This window comes from Parasteatoda tepidariorum, chromosome 4, assembly GCF_982258835.1.
Source record: "Parasteatoda tepidariorum strain Cologne lab strain chromosome 4, Ptep-v5.0, whole genome shotgun sequence".
In the NCBI taxonomy this organism is placed as follows: domain Eukaryota; kingdom Metazoa; phylum Arthropoda; class Arachnida; order Araneae; family Theridiidae; genus Parasteatoda; species Parasteatoda tepidariorum.
In genome coordinates this window covers 82957279-82977868 of record NC_141758.1, presented here as the reverse complement: position 1 = coordinate 82977868, position 20590 = coordinate 82957279, and the positions used below count along the sequence as shown (strand labels likewise).

The following is a 20590-nucleotide window of genomic DNA, read 5'->3' as shown; positions in this document are numbered from 1 at the left end:
CTCGAACCATTATTCTGTCAGTCATAAGATAAACAGATTAGTTTTGCAAGCAGTAATATATACCCATCTGCTAGGAACTAAACGGACTACATAGTTAATAAACGGTTTTTCTCACAGTTAACAGTTTAAATACCATATTAGGTATGGCCATTTGGCTGTTTTGTCTCACTACTGTAAAATAACAATTAAATTAATTGTTATTAAACCGTTCTGCTATACTTTTTGATGAAGTTGGAATTCTGAAAAAAATGGCGGCACTTATAAGCTCATCAAAATGCAACTCTGTGGCTTTCTTTCGGCTTGCTGTAGGCCAGACAAAATAATTCTTTTTATTTCAGGTGACACTTGATAGTTTTTGAGCTAATCGAAACTTAATAAATTTTCGATTATACGACTTTTGCATTTTTCTACATAAATATACTGTAATTTCAAATTTTGAAGCTTGACATATTTTGTGAAGAAAAGCAAAATATAACGTAAAATAAAATAAAAAAGCAAGAAAATTTGCAAAAAAAAATAATAAATAAATACTGAAAATTGCAATAGCTTTCGATCAAATACGGCACCAAATTGTGGTCACCAAACTATTTTTATTTTCACACAATATTTTATATTTTGCTAAAATTTAGATACGTAATTTTTAACTTAGAAAAAAAATCTTCAATTGTCTGCTTTCAAAATTTTTTAGAATGTATCTCTTGAATCATCCAGTTCAATAGGTTCTTTTTATTATTAGGACTACCTTTCGGAAATTTAATTTCAAAATATTTGTTAGGGGCCCGGAAAATTTAGTGGGCCTTGTCCCTGAAATTGTCCTGATCGGTCTCTGGCTAAACATACTGTATGGGACTTCAAATATAATGAAAAATTTATTTAAGGATATGTAGCGTTTCACTGTTAAGTCAATTTACATTTGTTCCACATATATCTTTACACGTATTTCAATGATTTTTTTTCTTTCAATTGAAGCAAGTTTGATGAATTTCAAATGCTACACTTCATTCATTCTCCAGTTAATCGATTTTTTCAGTGGGGAAGAGGGGCAGAAATGTCCTAATTTAGCTAGCGCGAAATAATCGATGTATAATTACAAATCTAACGACTGACATTTCAAAACCTTAGAGTAGATTCCAATTATTTTTGTAGTAAAACATTTAACGTAACTGAACATAAATATCTAACTTTTTTTTTACTTAACTCAAAATCATTAAGCAATATATTTTTAAATAATTTTTTCTCAGTTATATGTTCATTAAGCAATTTAAGCACAAAACGTGTTAAACGTATAGGATATTAAATATAGAACAAAAAATCTGTGGAAAATAAACATGTTAAACTTATTTTAGGATTAAAAAAAATAGATATATTGGATATTTTTAAACAACAACAACAATATTATTATTGTTGCAAAATTTGAAAATAAAAGTATAAAAATATAATTTTTATGCATGTTAAAATTTTAAATCCCAAATTTAAAAACATTTCAATAGAGGGTCGCTCAAACGAGAATTGAATAAAAAACTAATTGCAATTATTAATTACAATTAATACCAATAATTCATTAGTCACTGTCCAACGTTTCATTCTAAATACTCACTTTGTTAGTTAAATACCCTATGAAATGGTATTAAAAGATTATATTGTTATCATATCAATTTTGAAATCTCTTTTTAATTAAAAATAAATTTATATGTGTAGTTGAAATTGGATAAATCGTGTATTAAATATTTTGGAAACAGATCAATAAAAATACTTAGAAATGTAATTTTATTTTATTTATGTTTGTTTATACAATCTTTCTAAACATTAAAAAACAAAAAGAAATAATAATGAATATTAAATTGAGAATAACTGTGTCTTATTTTGAAATGTTTGTAATGTAGCAGTTTCATATGTTCAGATGAAATAATTGATCGATTATTTCTATGCTCGTAACTTTTTCATGTTTAGTTTAGTTTTTTTGAACTAGTTTTTAATTAGAAATGTCCTAATATTTCAATTATTAGGAATGTATTTTTTTCTTCTTCTTAAATTACCTTTTCTTCTGATAAAACTGTTTAAGTTTCTTTTTTTCAATTTCTTGTCCAGTATCACATGACATATATTTTTAACAAGTCTGATAAACACTGTTTAATTTAACATATTCATATTTAACTCATTTAACAATTCAGAAAAAATAACAGTTATTCAGTTTTACTTTCTTAAACCAATAATAATAATAATTAAATAAATAAATAAAAAAGAGCATTCATAGATCCACTCTTATTTGACAGAGGAGAAAACAAGAAATGAGGTAGCGATTTTATTGCCAGAGACATTCAAAACTGCATAAAAATTTGTAACAAGTTTTACACAAGTTTTGTAAATAAGTAAACATGTACCAAGTTTTGCTGCATCCAGCTTGCACCGACCACAGTGCAGACGTGAATTATAATCAGTGGTGGGCGGATCACGGGTTAGAGTCCCCTTACCGTCAGGCTAACCGTGGGAGGTTCTTGTGGTCTTCCACTCCATGCATCGCAAATGTGGATTGGTTCCATCAAAAGCCTTCCACAAAGGCAAATTTCTCCCAATACTTGATCCAGGAGTTCCTTTGTCTTCAGAATTGGGTTAAAAAAATACAAGGATACGTAGTTGAACATTAATAGTCGTAAACCCAAAAATTGGGTTGGCTGTTCAACGACGGTTATAAAATAATATAAACTATTCCACGTGCCGCATATTTTAAAAATCATGTTCTTTAGCGCATTATCAAACATCAAGTATTGGATGTTAAAAATTGAGTTTTAAAAAGCATTTATTTAGCACAACTAAATGGAATTATCATGTTTTAAGATGAAAATAAATTAAAAAACCACATTTTTATTCATCAGATATCCAGTTTTATTATAATAAAAGAAGATACATAATGAAACTTAAAATGTATATCTTTTTAGTTTCAAAGGTGTTCATAATGCATTTAAAAATACTAATTCATGAATCGAAATAATGGAATAAATGAATTTAATGCACTTTCTATTTCGAAGGTAAGACAATATCAGAATAAAAAGCTTTCAAATTGGCATTAATTCTTTTTAAGAACCTTCATGATTTTTTTTAATAATATTTGACTTTTATTTACAAAATGGCCAAACACTACATTGAAAAACTTTCAAACTTTTTACTGGAACCATTTATCTATCAAGACTTTTTAATGGACCCTATATAATAGAAAAGCTCTAACAGAAACAAAATAACATTTCTGAACGTTTTTTAATATAACTAAAACTCACGAATTTTTATCACGATTTTATAAATTTGGTGAACACTGTATATAAATGAATGCATTGCCTTTTAGTGGTAAGTATTGAATTCACATATTACTCTGTTCTTATTAGCATAATGTTATATTATTCCATTATAAATTTTAAATTTTTTATAACTTTAATTTATAATATATCTATTTAATAGTGTAATAACTATCAACTCAATAGAAGAGAGATTTTTCATATCGTGAGGGACTTCCCTGACCCTGAAACCTACGCAGTATGAGCATTACAGCGCATGCTCCAAAATATTCCTAAAAATTTCAATATCGCTAAATGCTAGCTTTACAATTTGCTTAAAACAAACACAATGTAAACTTTTATTTTTCCTATAAATTGGGCACTTACAAACTTTGATACAAAATATAGGGAAGAGCGGGGCACATGTGAACATATTTTTTTATTTCTTCATTTTTCAAAAAATATCATCAATTTCTCACAGTGAAGAAGTCCATATGTTTAAATAGTCTTTTCTTTATCTTATGGAATTTTTTTGAGATTTTTCAATGAAATATTTCTTTACTTTATGATATTTTAGAAAAAGGACTTCAATTGTTGACATGTACCCCTGTTGGGGGCACATGTGAACATGCCTGGGCACATATGAACAAGATTAAAAACACAAAGCAATTATCATATTTCAAAGAAAAAAAATCTTTAATATAACAGATATAGATACGCATTTGAAGGTGTTGTAGCTTACAATGTGAATTTAAATTGTACAACAGAGTACTGTCAATAAGAAAATAATTTGTCAGCTGTACAATAATTTTTCCGCTGTTAGATTTTTCGCAACTTCATGTTCCTCAGGAGTTGTAATGGGTCTTTTTCTTTCTTCTCTAATACTCTGTCATAATTTTTTTTTTCATTTTTTCTATCTTTTCATTTGTAGCTTTAGCAATTCTATCTTTCTCAGGTGTATCAGTTAATAAGCGTGATGCCCGATCAACCATTTAATTAAAAAAAACTTTTTTTAAAGAAAAAATTCATAAATTAATTATGGAAAATTAAATAATAATAATTTTAAATGCATGCATATTTTTTAACCTATAATATTATGAAGATAATAATCTTAATACTACGTAGGGCACATGTGAACTGTTCCCATCTGCCCCAGATGTTTTGTTCACAAGTGCCCCTTCGTCCTTCCTAAACCCAATTTGAAAAATAAAGAATTTTTAATTGAGTAAAAAAAATAATAATTGTCATAAACTTACCTGAATGTTCATATAATGGTCTGCAATAGTTAATTTTAGTTTATTAGTTGATTTATACTACGCTTTCACTTGAAGAAGCGAGTGATTATAATATATACAACACCAGCTGATACAAGGAAATTGTCAGAATGGAACAACAAAATGTCTCATTGTTCTAAAAGATCTGCAGAAAGGTAGAACTAGTACTGCCATCAATTGAAAATTTTTCGAGATTTTTTATTTCAAATCATATAGGTAAAAAAAAACCATGTTCACATGTCTCCCCCTCTCCCCTAACTGATAAAATTAAGCCTATTACTCTATATTTTTAAACATGGTAGCAATTATGCTCGTATGGTATTGTATATTTTATTGCAGTGTTCCCCAACTCCCGGTCCGTGGTTCAAATGGTACCGGGCCGCCCATTTCATTGAAACTAAATTTAAGTTCCTAGGTTTATAACCCAAATTAAAAATATTTGTGTTCCATTAAAATATTATTTATTTAAAAAAAAAGGGGCTCCCGATGGTAGTAATGCTCTAAAAAGTAAAAAAAGAAAGAAAGAAAACCACCTAAACTATTTTAACTTTCAATTAGATTCAATAGAAAGCCGACCAGGTGGCCGAGCGGTTAGTGTGGAAAATAGAGTGATAGTTATTGTAAATATATGTCTGACGTCACAAAGTTATTTTATATGTTCTTTAAGCTGTAATTATTGTATATTTGTTAAAAGAGAAAATGGCAACGATGTTTTGTATTCGAATGTTGATTAAATGAAAATGGTGCAAGTTAATGCATCGTGTCAAGTTATTTTCGACTAGAATTATTATAATCTTGTAAAGTATAGAAATTAAATGGAGTCAGATAATAAATAAGCTGAGTACGACTGAATGAAACAATATTCAGGGAGATACTACCGAGATTAGTGGTGACCGACGGACGTGATTCTACAAAAGGTATTGTGCCATTAAGTTTTAAATTATGGAACTCTTGATTAAGAAACGCTCGCCAATTAGAGGCAATTTTACCAAAACTTACAGTGCATTAACTAAATTGTTGGCGGAAGAAAATCCTAAGGAGGAAAATATTAAAGTAAATTACGCTAACTTAGAAAGAATTTATCAGTCTTTGACGATATTGGACAATGAAATCTGTGACATGTTAATAGATACTTCCGAACAGCAAAAATACGATGATGAATATAATGCTATCGAAGAATATAATGAAAAAATGGTTTCTGCGAAAGTAAATTTCGAGCTTTTTTTGGCGAAAAACGCAAGTTTAGATAGAATAAGTTTAGATTGTTGTTCGTTGTCAACGAAAAGGAAATTGAAATTGCCAAAAATAGAATTAGTGAAATTTAGTTCAGAGTTAAAAGATTGGCTTTCCTTTTGGAGTCAATTTAAAAGAATACACGAGGATAATGAATTAGAAAATGAGGATAAATTTCAATACTTAATTCAATGCATCAGCAAAGGAACAAGAGCTAGAGAAATAATCGATAGTTTTCCGCCCACTAGTGAGAATTATAAAAAGGCGATTGAAAGTTTAAAATCTCGATTTGGGCGAGATGAGTTGTTAATTGAATTTTATGTGAGACAACTTCTTCAACTGGTTGTTCAAAATGCAAAAGGAGCCAAAAATAAAATTAACACCAGTAGTTTGTATGATAAGTTAGAATCATATCTAAGAGCGCTGGAATCAATTGGCTTAACCTCCGACAAATACGCCGCCATGCTTTTTCCCCTTGTAGAATCATGCATTCCGGAGGATGTTTTTAGGGTATGGCTAAGAAACCCAGGCGCCATTACAGATGATTCATCAAATAATGTTTACAGCACAAAGTTAAAAAGTTTATTGGCATTTCTCAAAACCGAAGTAGAAGGAGATGAACGAATTCGTTTGGCGCAATCCAGTTTTGAAAATGATCGAAATCGTTTGGAACAATCCAGTTTTGAAAATGAACGCCGCCAACGAAAAGAGAAATCGCCACAATTTACTACTGCTAATGATTTGTTCTCGGGAACACTTGAAAAGAAGAAAATAAATCATCTTTGTGTATTTTGTGACAAAGTGCACGACAGTAAGGAATGCTTTCACGCTCAAGCACTGAATTGGGAACAAAAGCAAGAAATTTTACGTAATAAGAAGTGTTGCTTTCTATGTTTGAAAATCGGACACCGATCAAAATTCTGCAAAACTCGGGTAAAATGTGTTTTGTGTAGCAAAAGGCATTTGGTGTTAATGTGACCAGAATTGCCAGCTAACAAACTAACTGAAAAGAAATCCGACTTGACCTCGCCAAAAGTCAGTTTGACAAGCCATTGCAGTACAGAGGACGTGTTACTTCAAACATTAATTGTGAAGTTGAAATCAAGAGGTAAAACACGCCAAGTTCGAGTTCTAATTGATAGTGGATCGCAAAGGTCATACATACTCGAACGTACTGCTGAAAGTTTTGGCTTGGATCCAATAGAAAAGAAAAGTTTCATACATGCATTGTTTGGCGGAGTTAATACTCAGGAAAAGCATCATAAGCTCTTTAAAGTAAATCTTAAAGCTCTCAGTGGAAATTTTTCATATGACATAGAAGTTTTGGATCATCCAAAAATTTGCAGTAAGATCCCTAGACTTAAACAGGGTTCCTGGAATAAGGAATTGCAAGAAAGCAAGATATGGATAACAGATTATGGAGAAAACTGCCCTGATATAGAAATTTTAATAGGAGCTGATTTTTGCGGCCAACTTTTTACCGGGCACATACATAAACTTAAATGCGGCCTAATAGCGTGTGAAACTTATTTGGGTTGGATAGTCATGGGTAAAGTGCCTGGAGAGAGATTTGACCATACCTCAACCAACCTGATAACTTCATTGTTTGTAACAAACGCATCAATAGCCAATCTCTGGGAAATGGATATCCTTGGTATAAAAGATCCTATTGAAACCAAATCTAGAAAAGAAATGGAAGCAGCAGCTGTCGATCATTTTAGGAAAACTTTTTCAATAAACGAAGATGGCCGTTATGAGGTCCATTTACCTTGGAAAGAAGCCAATTGTGAGTTGATTGACAACAGGGACATTGCAGAGAAAAGACTTACTTCGACATCTCTGAAGCTCATACGGGAAGAAAAGTATAATGATTACAATGCAGTTTTCAAGGATTGGGAAGAATCAGGGATAATAGAAGTAGTACCAGAAGAAGAACATCAACACCCCTCTATTTACTTGCCTCATAGAGCCGTTATAAAGGAGAATTCCACAACCAAAATAAGGCCTGTATTTGATGCTTCTAGTCATGTAAAAGGGCACCTGTCACTGAATGACTGTTTGGAGAAAGGCCCCAATCTTCTAGAAGAAATTCCACCTATATTAATGAGATTCCGCAAGGATAAGATTGGCGTAGTTTCCGACATCAAAAAGGCATTTCTCCAGATATCTGTTTCGAAGGAAGATTGTGATTCTCTCCGTTTTTTGTGGTGGGAGGACTTTGAAAAAAGACAAACGAAGGTGTTCCGACATAGGCGTGTCGTATTTGGACTTACATGCAGCCCATTCCTATTAGCTGTTGTATTGAATAACTTGATAGAAAACGCCCCAATAGAGATGCAGGAAACAGCAGACATCTTAAGAAGATCCTTTTATGTAGACAATTGTGTTACCTCTTTGCCAACTGAAGAAAGAATGACAACATTCATTCATCAATCGAGAAATTTATTGGAAAGAGGCCGTTTTGACCTCAGAGGTTGGGAACATTCCAATTTCTACGAAATAAAAAATTCTGAGAAACCCATATCTGTTTTGGGATTACAATGGGATAAAAACGAAGATACTCTTTTTTGTGATATACCATCAGTTGAAGAATCGAAGAAAAATGTGACCAAAAGAAATATTCTTTCAACTGTGAATAAAATATTCGATCCTCTAGGACTTTTATGCCCTGTGACAGTCATTCCCAAGCTTATTGTGCAACAAACTTGGAATCTCAAGATTGGTTGGGACGCAGAACTTCCAGAAGAAATCCAAAATAAATTTGAAGTCTGGATTAAAGATTTAGAGTTACTATCCATCGTTAAAATTCCCCGATGTCTCGATATATGCCAGCCCAGCTCGCAAATAAGCCTTCATGTCTTTGTGGATGCAAGCAAACTTGCATACAGTGCTGTTGTATTCCTTAGGAGAGTTGAAGGCAAAACTATAAGGGTTGATTTTATTCAAGCGAAAAGTAGAGTCTCTCCTTTACACAAGATGTCAATTCCCAGACTTGAGCTACTTGCATGCTGTATTGGAGCACGACTCGCCCATTCCGTAATGAAGGCAATGGATTTGTTTGGTGTGCCCATTACCTATTGGACGGATTCCTCAACCGCTCTCAGTTGGATAATAAGGAATGAGAACTGGGGAGTCTTTGTTAATAACCGAGTAAGAGAAATCAGAACGCTTTCGAATAAAGATTCATGGAAACATATTTCCGGAGAGCACAATCCCGCCGATTTACCTTCAAGGGGTTGTTCAATTAGAGCCTATTTAAGATCCAAATGGTGGGAGGGGCCGTTATGGTTGAGACAAGACGAAGAAGATTGGCCAAAATCAGAAGTACAAATAGATGAAGAGGAAGTTTCAAAAGAAAAAAGGAAAGGTCTTGATTTATCATCTACCCTTCTCGTTACTGAGGAAGAGAGAAAATGGTACAACAGAAGGTTTTCGAAGTATTCTCAAATACTTAGAATGATTGTCTGGATTCTCCGTTTTTCAAATAACTCACTTAAAAGAAATAAGAAAATTACAGGTGAACTATTAATTACTGAATTGGAAATTGCAGAAAAGAAACTTGTAAAATTTATTCAACAAGACCATTTTAAGCAAAGTGAATGTCATAAACAGCTAAAATCGCTTTGTACCTTTCATGATGATGAAGGACTTCTTAGACTCAAGACCAAGATCATAAGACGTAAAGATGAAGAAAATTTTTTGTGCCCAATCATTCTCCCATCTAATAATGATGTGGTTAACAAACTCATCCATGAACGTCATTTACAACTCTCGCATGCTGGAACTCAGGTTGTATTGACGAATATTAGGCAACAATTCTGGATTTTAAGAGGCAGAAAAACTGTGCAACGTGTAATAGCGAAATGTGTCCGGTGCAGGAGGCATGCTGCCAAAGGAGTTGAATCCATTCCTACATCACTACCAGAAGATAGAACCAGGGATACTTTAGTCTTTGAGGTAATTGGATTAGATCTGGCAGGACCGTTATACATGAAGACTGGAGAAAAATTGTGGATTCTACTATTCACCTGCGCAGTGTATCGTGCTATTCACCTGGAGCTGCTAAAAAGTGTGTCCACAAACTGTTTTCTTTTAGGCTTAAGAAGGTTCATAGCTCGCCGTGGTCGGCCTAAAATAATATATAGCGACAACGGAAGCAATTTTCTTGGAGCCTCGAATCTTATGAAAAGTCTAAACTGGGATCAGATAATTCGTGACACTTCAATCTACAGAATACAATGGAAATTTAATCCTCCAGCTGCACCATGGTGGGGTGGTTGGTGGGAGAGAATTGTGCAAATGCTGAAAAGTCTATTAAAAAAGGTGTTAGGAAAGGCTTGTCTTGTTTACGAAGAAATTCTAACCATTCTGTGTGATGTAGAAGCTGTAATTAATGCAAGACCCCTCACGTATGTCTCAGATGATCCAAGAGATTTGGTTCCCCTATCTCCATCATTGTTCATTCAGGATATTCCAACTGTTGGTGTCCCAGATTTGGATCATTTGGATGACGTTAATATTTCAAAAAGGTTGAGATACCAGCAAAGGCTACGTAAAGAATTTCGAAAACGATTCCGAGATGAATATCTTAGTCTTTTAGTGCAGTCACCTGTTAAGAAAAGGTATCTAATCAAAGAGTTAAAGATAGGTGATATTGTGTTAATTAAGTGCGATAATAAGAAGAGAATGGATTGGCCACTTGGACGAATTATTGAAGTTTTTCATGGACAAGACAATTTCATTCGTGTGGTTAAAGTTAAAACTGCGAATGGAGAATTGACACGACCTGTTAAAAATATATACCCCTTAGAGATTTCATGTAGTAATGAACTGTGCGAGAAAGTAGACATTACCAAAACTGAGTCTGTGGCACCTGAAGCTGTTGTCAATCAAGACTCTGATACAACTCAGACTGTTGCTCCAAGAATTGTGGTTGCTCCAGACTCTGATTCCAAGAATGATCAAACTAGGTGCGGAAGAAGAATTAAGCTTCCAAAACGTTATGATAACTAATTCAACTTCTCATTATTATTTGTAAACTGTTCTATCTTAATTTATATGAATGTTGAATTATATGTGTGTTGATTATATGCGTGCGTGTGTGATTGAGTTGAATGTATGTTTTAAAATTAGTTTAACATTAACTGTTTTGATAAATTAGCATTTATCAAAAGGTGGGAGTGTGGAAAATAGAGTGATAGTTATTGTAAATATATGTCTGACGTCACAAAGTTATTTTATATGTTCTTTAAGCTGTAATTATTGTATATTTGTTAAAAGAGAAAATGGCAACGATGTTTTGTATTCGAATGTTGATTAAATGAAAATGGTGCAAGTTAATGCATCGTGTCAAGTTATTTTCGACTAGAATTATTATAATCTTGTAAAGTATAGAAATTAAATGGAGTCAGATAATAAATAAGCTGAGTACGACTGAATGAAACAATATTCAGGGAGATACTACCGACAGTTAGCGCGCCTGACTGCGTGACCAACGGCCGCGGGTTCGAATCCGCCTCTGAACATGGATGTTTCTCTTTCTTGTGTTGTCCTCTGTTGTGTGTGAATGTGGCCCACCCTATGAACGGGTTTGTGGCAGTGTGGCGTGGGCATGACTCCGTGACTTTGGTTCACAGGTGCCCACTGGTTAACCCTTTGTAACTCAACAGCTCTGATTTAGGAAATATTTACGCGGTTGTTAGAATACATCATATTAAGCGTGTAAAAAAAATTAAGACCTTAAAATTAAAAATATATTGATAAAAGGCATTTGTTGAACATCTCCAATATCGTGAAAAATAGCACACAAATTCCAATATATTTAAAACTTCACGTGAAAAATTTTGAAATTGTTTTTTTTATGGTAACGAAGTCTCACACCACATTTTTCAATCCCTCCTTAGCCAAATATACAATCAAGGGGATTGTTGTAAAAAAATTGTATATCCTGCAATTATGTCGTGGAACAATTCTTGCTAAACTCATTATAATATTAGTAGCTGCACCAAGACCTGGTTCCCCCGAGTTTGCAATATTTTCTTTACCTGAATTCAGTTCGATTTTATAGGTAAATCCAGCTCATTATAGGATTGAATTTCCATGAATGTTGCAGATATGTAACGCGGTGATACAAAGGGTGAACGTGAAATGAGTAACACCTCTGTCATCTTCTAAGGCGAAACAAATAAAGTTCAGTGCCTGCCATTCGAAAAAAAAAGATTAAATTAAAAAAAAATCAATCATCATAACTGTAGACATCATAAATAAAACACGAAAGCGAGGCGCAAAATTTACATTGGGGCTTATGAAGAACTACGTCTTCTCTCTCGATCGTGACTAATTGATTTAACGTTCTAGTAAGTTAAAATGTTAAATCACTTGATATTTATTTTTTGGTGTAACTATAATTTATTTTGAAGGCATGTTTAAATACAATTAAATTAAAATTAATAAATCAAAATAATTTAAAATATAAACAATCAACGTTGCCCCCCCCCCCCAGCAGACCGCGGTAAAATTATCAAATGTTGACAGGTCCGCGGTGATAAAAAGGTTGGGGAACACTGTTATTGCAAACGATTCTCGCGTCATATAAGCATAATTTGTCTGTGCATAATTGAGATAAATATAAAGGGTGCTTTTAAACTTTATGTACGAACTTGAACAAATGGTAAGGAGCATTACAATTATGGAGAATCGCAAAGCAACCTATTACCGGAAATAACATCGTATGCCGTTATATACGCATCCCTTTTATGAACCGACTATTCGTATGTCTTTGGTAGGTAAGTACTTTATTTACGTCGCACTAGAGCTGCATAATGGGCTATTGGCGACGGTCTGGGAATCATCCCTGAGGATAATCCGAAGACATGCCTTCGCAATTTCGATCAGAGAGGATGGCATCCCCGTCTTTGGTAGCTCGACGATCTGCACCCGAAGTCGAGCACTTTACCGTAGAACAGTTTGACAAGGACGAATGTCGCACACCCTCGGTCCCTATGCAGGCTGATCATAGTGGTCGCAAATCCACCATCTGACCGCAGCCAGTGATGCTTGACTTCGGTGTTCGACTGGGTTCCGCGTCTTTACGATCAGTCCACTGTGGTACCATACGGCTTTAAATTGGTACTTTTAGCTACCTAAACTATCTTAATTTATTTTCACTCTGCGTTTTCCAATTGTTACTGTCAAAAAAAATATTTAGATCGGCCTAGAAATAGTTATACTCACTCTCTGAAATAAAATTCCGTATTCCGTAAATTTAGTATTTCTTGATCTGTATTTCGTTAATTTTGAAAATCATTTCATCGCGAAAATCGCGTGATTTGTAGCGGAACAACAGCACTCAAATCTATGACGAAAATGTTACCTCAATTCCAAACCTCATCGCAGTGCATTGTGAGATATTCTTAACTAGAAGGACGAAACTCGAAGAAAGAGAAGACTGTCGAAAATAAAGAGATATGAAACAAATCGACCACTGTATGTTGGTCAAGGAGTATGAATCGTACAAGAAAGATCCCAGGTTCGAATTGCATCGCGCATTGGTTTAATTTATCTATGTGGTCCTTCTCGTGCGATTGAGGAGACATTGGTTCAACTGTATTGTGCTTACGATAAAGTTATTATTAAAAAAGTTGGATACATCAGGTTTTACTACAAGTACATACATACTACAAGTTTTTTTTTCGGAAAAAATGTAGAATGATAAAAAATATTTCTATAATTTTTATGGAATGCATTTCCTAGAAGAAGTGACGATAGCTGTTTCGTCATTATGATGAGATATTTGCTCAAAGCTTATACCATGAATAGCTTTCGTCAAACCAAGAAAATTCAGTGATAGTAGGGTGATGATTCGGTTGAGTAATAATTTTTTATACCAATAGAAATGTATATGTAATATATATTTTCTACTATTTACATATAATATATATATACACTAAAGAGCCATTACATTATGACCACCCTCCATCTATAACAATGGGCTCGCCCAGATTTTCGTGGTTTCTCCCCCAGGAACAATGTCTTCATGGCGTACATTCGGACCCATAATCCTCATAGAACAATCCCTGACGTCTGTAAGCTACTTGAACATAGTTGCAGACCAGGTTCACCCATTCATGGCAACAGTTTTTCCTGCGGGAGGTGGTGTTTACCAATAGGATCATGCACCATGTCATAAGGGTCGAATCGTCGAGGAACATTCCAGTGACTTTCAAGTCATGTCTTGGCCCCCAAGTTCACCTGACCTTAATCCAATAGAGACTTTGTGGTCCTACTTGGAAAACCAAATTCGTGCTGCCACGTTACCTCCCCCTCCCGCAATGTGAGGGAATTGCAAGACCAGTTGGTGAGCGCTTGGTACCAGATACCTCAGACTACCTATCAGTACCTTGTGGAATCAATGCCACGGCGGGTGCTAGCAGTTTGGAGGGCTGAAGGTGGTCCTACATGTTATTAGCAGGGTGGTTATAATGTAATGGCTCTTCGGTGTCTTATTTACTCTGCTTTATTTACGTTCTTGGCATCGATTGTTTTCTAAATTAAGAATTTAAAAGTTGGTTCTTTATTATAACGCAATTCTGTGATATTACCCTATAACGCTACATTTAAAAATAAACTTATTTGAATCACTGTCTGAACTAATTAAATGTTTCAGAATTTTTATTTTTTGAGTAAATTACATTAATATGCTACTCGTTATTACCATTAAAGAGATACCTGAAATCATTTAGAACTCTACAATCAACTTCATGCACAATGTCATGCATGTATAAATTATATTTAATTTATCAGAAGGTTTGATAAGCAAAATTCGCAAGGAAAGTATTCAGTCTGAGGTTGCCTGATCAATTTCAGTTAGGAAAAAAAGAAAGGAAAATAAAATAATTGGTAAAAAAAATTGTATGGATCACTTTTAAAGTAGTTCAAAAATAATAATAATTTTCGTAAGGAAAATTAATCGTCAGGTAAAGTTCGTATTCGATCTGAATTGCATAAAAAATTACCATGATTACCCGGAGAAATGCCAGGGAAACGTGACCAACAAACAATTTTGATGGCGTACCGTGAGAAATTATCAAGCTATCGCGAAAATTCCTCCCGAGTAAGTCTGAACTTGCCTGATCAATTCCAGTTAGGAAAAAAAGAAAGGAAAATAAAAAAAAAATTGGTAAAAAAAAATTTTAAGGATCACTTTTAAAGTAGTTCAAAAATAATAATAACTTTCGTAAGGAAAATTAATCGTCTGGTAAAGTTCGTCTTCGATCTGAATTGCATAAAAAATTGCCATGATTACCCGGAGAAATGCCAGGGAAACGTGACCAACAAACAATTTTGATGGCGTACCGTGAGAAATTATCAAGCTATCACGAAAATTCCTCCAGAGTAAGTCTGAGATTGCCGTTACTATAAAAACAAGAGTAAAACTTTATCTATGTAGGAGAATTTTAAAAATCCCTTGGTTCTCCTAGCCTACACTAATGAGAAAGAGTTAACCCCCTACACCTCTATATCAAGTTATTTATTTTCGTAATCATAATAACCGCGTGGGAGTCAGATGCCTAATGAACCGGAGACTACTTTAATTTAATATAGAAATACGAACTCAACATTAAATTAACATCATTGCAACACTGATAATATTAATTACTAGGAGGCTTCGCCCCCTGCTCACTGGCGCTCGCCAACCCCCGGAGCTACTTTCGCAGTTCATTTCGGATTGCTTTGAAATCCGATGCTCGCTTTGCTCGCTCATTGGATACGTTCTTAACGTCTAGCTTTTGTATACTTTTTTGAACACTGAAGTTCCGAAAACTTTTCACTGTAGAAAATTCTAAGCCTGAGCATTTCAATATTAATTTGAAATTGAAAACAGTTCGCATATTTTTCGTAATCACACTATTCTAAATTTCAGTTGATGAGAAAAGTAACTGTTGTAAGTTTTGTTTTTAAGTCCTTCTGACCAGAGGGTTAATACCATGTGTTGTAAAACAATATGAAATAGTACTGAACGCCGGATGTGAAGCATCGGCTTCGATGAAGATAATTTTGTGAGAATTTTTTTGATAATTCGGTGAGAATTCATCCGATTAGACATATGATACTCACTACGTGCTCTTGCGAGGCCGAAGCCTATCGATTAAAACGTATTAGCGTTTTATATAACATGGATTAGCCATATGATGCTCACTACGTGCTCTTGCGCGCCGAAGCCCATCGATTAAAAATGAAAACTGTTGCCAGCGCGAGAAAAGAAATATCATCGGTTTTATTGATACATACGTACGTATTAGCGTTTTATATAATATAGATATGCAATATTCACTGAGCTCTATAATTTGCCTGGATTTCTGATAAAATATTTTATCGCTTCAAACTCAAAGCTGACGTCACGAAGAATTGGAATCAGTCGAAGTATTCGCGATCGCAACGTACTATAGGGGGCGTTGTTGTATGAGACGGATACCTGCGATTTCCATATGAACAGTGATTCAGTTATTCTACAGACGTCTTTAATGTAGCACGTAGCATTGCAAGGAAACGATATTTTTAAACAGTAAGGCATAGAAATATTTGTTTGATCCTAAGAAAGAAAGAAGTATTTGCTTCAGTCCAAAAACACAAAAAAGTATTTGTAAAATTCAAATAAAGAAAGATATGTTCAATCAAAACTGAAGAATTTTCATTTGTTCTCGATTTCTGATTCGTCAATTTTAAAATCAGATTTTTAGAGCTCAATCACGCCCATTAGCGTTAATTCTAAACGAAACTAAGAGCTAAGCCTAACTTTGGGTAAATTGACGAATCCTGTGGGCTTCAGTTCTACCTTTCACGTTCCTCCGTATCAGCTATCTAATAATCTATAAAGATCAGCTGTAACAACATTAATTTTCATCATATTTAACTAAACTTATTACTTACCCTCGTCTTAAGACATAAGAGAACTTTTGCGTTGTGTTACTGCTTACCGCAAACAATACTTAAGCTTCACGGTGCATGCGCGAAAATTAATGTGAAAAAGTAACGCATTGCTTTGAGTGCAGCTATTGCATTACTTTTGACTTAACCTTATAGCTATTTTTCAAGAGTCGCAGATTGTAATGTGTGCGTTGACTTGATTATGCTGTCTGCCGTTTCTCAATCCTTATTTTCATTTATTTCATTGTTTCTTTAATTTCATCGTTTCTTTAATTTCATCATTCCTTATTTTCCTTGCTTTTTATTTTCATAATTATAGCTATAATATGAATAATTTTTTGTAATTGATGGAGATATACGATGGTATAAGAGAGGGTTTCACAGAGGAAACGCTTTTGCTGAAATTGTTGCAGATTCGGCAATAAACATACTTCAGTTTGAAAAATTGGCCAGAGTGTAAACAAAATTTTTGCTTAAAATTTTGCAATTTTTTTTAACTACATCATTGTTTTCATTTTAATATTTTATTATTTATTACATGCTTTATTATTGGAATAAAGAGTAAAAAATTTAAGTTCGTGTAAAAAAAAATTGCTTATTAACCCTTTGACTACTAACGGGACTCATTTGTCCCAACAAATGTTTAAAAATTATTAATGGACATTTGCATCCCACCATTAAGTACGACCGGGACATATATGTCCCAGCCTCTAAATTGAAAACCGCTTGTCAGAAAAATCCCAAATACTAAATTTGCCTTATTTGTGACCTATTTTGTCCTTTTGAATAATAAACGGGACAAAAAAAATCATTTTTTAAAAATTCGTTGTCAAAGGGTTAACACGAAGTGTGCTGTGTAGTAACACGTAGTGTGTTAATATTGAACGTTAATATTAGTTGCTAAGATATCCTTTTATTCACTACCTCATTCGTAACTTTTTTAACTAAAATAGATGCTACTGTTGATTAGTCTTGAAACAAAATTTGGTTATAGGTACTAATAGAAATTTTAAAAAAATAATAAGCTAAATAATAGAAATCAAAACTAATGGTACTACTTCAATAAGAGAAATGTAAAAAAAAAAATCCGCCATGCTATTATTGACGCCAATAATGTTTAATTAATTTTAGTAATAGGTTCGAATCGAAGCAAAATAAAATGAGATATAATTCTAGAAAGCTAATTTAATGGATAAAGGACTTTAATAGTTTAAATAGTTGAAGAAAAACGTAAAAAAATCGCTATGTTATTATTTAACTACTTCTGAAGCAATTTAGAATAGGAGACAGGACGAATCTGAAAAAGTAAGTGTTTAACTCTTTACATTACATTGAAAATGTGAATGTAAATCTTAAATGAAACATATTCTAATTGCAATATACGTTATACTCCAACGCTGTATTTGATTGCATAGTATAATAATTTTCAAAGAAGAGAGCAAAGTGTGAATAGATTATTTTCATTTTAAAAACACTATTTCTTTTCTCGGTTCAGCGAGGACTGGTTGCGGAAGTAAATAAGGCCACCAAACACTTTACATTATTTTTATTTGATTTACTCCCAGGTAATGGTGAGCAGTGTTAAACTGACTAATAGTTGGTAGAGAAAGAATTGCGAGGAGAAACCAATAAAAGTAGATAATGTTAGCAATAAGCACCATACTTTTATGTTTACCTCCGCTATAAGTTCTCTCTAAACATAAGGTAAGTAGTACATTTTTATTAAGAAATTAAAATTTACACACGCTTAGAGTTTTCTTTTAAAATTATTTTTATTATTTTTTTGTCTTATGCCTGTTTTTAGGCAGTGGGGGTTCGATTGTTCCTTTTTTTCAGTGGCGCCTTCTATGGTCAGGAATTCGGCTTCTGCCACGCCATTCACACAACCACAACCCGTTTATAGAGCGGGTCACATTCACACACAAGGGAGAAAGGACATAGAACACACAGAGAGAGAAAGAAACATCCATGGCTTGCCCGGGATTCGAACCCAGGACCTTTCTGGGGCAAGGACAGTTCCCTGGCCCCTACACAGGCCGGGCGGCTTTTAAAATTATTGCTGCAATCAACCAACTTTTAATAAACTTAATATATAGTACACATATATTGCAACCGGCGATAGTAAACAAAGAAAATATAGTAGCTCATATATGATAGTATGTATGTATATTGTAGTTAGAATAAGCTTCATTAAAGATTTTCTGATAATTAGAGTACTAGAACATGAAGATCGTATCATTAGATCAAAAGTTATTCAGGATCATCCGTTTATTTTTTCTTCTTCTTTTTTTTTACCGCACTGTGCATATTTTAGTTAAGCAGACTCCCGTTACAAAAGGAATATTATGGAATATGTATTACACTTAATCAAATGCATCTATTATTATTGATTCTTATTTATTTATTTCAGATACTTAATAACTGAAAAAAGCATAAACATGACAACTTTGAGAGAAAAGATTAAAGATGTGCTTATGAAATCTTACATTCTAAGTTTTGCTGAAATGGCAGAGACATCGTCTCCGAAGAAAAGATTTGTGACAACTGTCATATTTATGTCAAGCTTGATTGGATTCCTGTACCAAATCCACGAATTTTCGATGGTTTACTTATCGTATGCTACTGAACAGAAAGAGATCTCTACAAATCCAAAATACGTAGAATTGCCGGCTATTTCGTTCTGTAACGTCAACTCGTAAGTTTTCTGCACTTTACCGCCAATTAGATCATAAAATAAGTAAAACTGTCCATTATTTTTCTCCAATGCCGACCTGGAGAATGACCTTTCTTCATCCAGGCATCTGAAGGGCAGATTTGTTGACCACTCTTTCAGGGATACCATAGTAGGTGGGCCAACGCTGCTCCCACAGTAAAGACAGATAGTACAGGGAATAAGAACATCCATACCTTGTCCGAGATTCAAACCTAGAACCCTTCTGATACAAGACCAGTTTTCTGACCTCTACACAGGCCAGTTGGCAAAACTGTTCATTATAAGGCAATGGAAAAATAGAGGTTAAGGCTCCACAATTTCGTGGACAACAGCATGATGGTGGAAAGGTAGTCATTACTTCCCAGACTATCGTAATATAACCATGGCTGAACATATCAGATCGAGCACCTATCGATCTGAAGTGTCCAGAATTGTAAAAAAAAAAATGCTGCATCTCACAATTCTGACAAAAATGACTGGAAATTATATATATTTCAATCCAGTTAAAATTTTAATAAGTCAAAAAGAAGTTTTTCGAAGTACAAGTTTATAAATATTTTTGAAGTAAATTAATCAAAATTTTCTTAAAAAATTTCTAAAAAGCCTAAAGACGGATATTTCCTTAGCGTTGAATAATAATTTTATGTATGCTATCTGGTAGCTAATAGAATTTAAAATTTGCCGTTTCTTGCTGTTTCAATTTTTTGCATATTTGAATGTTGTCATAAAATTGATTTTAGGTAAATAGCTACGATTAACATGGAATAATAATGAATAATTACGATTATTATTAAAATGAACAGTTTTTGGTGATGTATATTTATAAATTTCACTTAATTTATTTTTGTGTATTGTAAAAAGCATTTAACTACTTTATTACAATCTCATACAATTTTTTTCTTGAAAATTAAAACATTAATTTTTTTTCTGTAAAATCATGATTAATTATGAGTTTTTTTAATTATTAAAAATTGTATTACTTCTGTTTCCAACAAGAAACATTAAAATACTTAAAATCTTCCTGTTTTAAGAAATAGTTACATTTATCTTATAAAATTTACGATTAATAAATACAGTTGCTGGGTTAAAGTTTAGGTTTTTAACAAAGATTGATTAAAGACATGATCCCTAAAAATCACTCTTTTCATGTATTTTTATAATTTCTATCAAAAATATAA

At 33.2% G+C, this 20590-nt stretch overlaps 1 protein-coding gene across 1 annotated transcript in view; it reads left to right on the top strand.

Annotated features, from left to right (window-relative positions):
* The first annotated feature begins 5482 nt into the window (after positions 1–5482).
* LOC147811837 (uncharacterized) overlaps positions 5483–20590 on the top strand; it is a 28633-nt gene continuing 13525 nt past the window's right edge. The window contains exons 1-3 of the mRNA XM_087162236.1: positions 5483–6641; positions 6756–10743; positions 19110–19394. Of these exons, the coding sequence (XP_087018362.1) occupies positions 5483–6641; positions 6756–10743; positions 19110–19394 (5432 nt within the window). The remainder of the gene's footprint in view (positions 6642–6755; positions 10744–19109; positions 19395–20590) is intronic.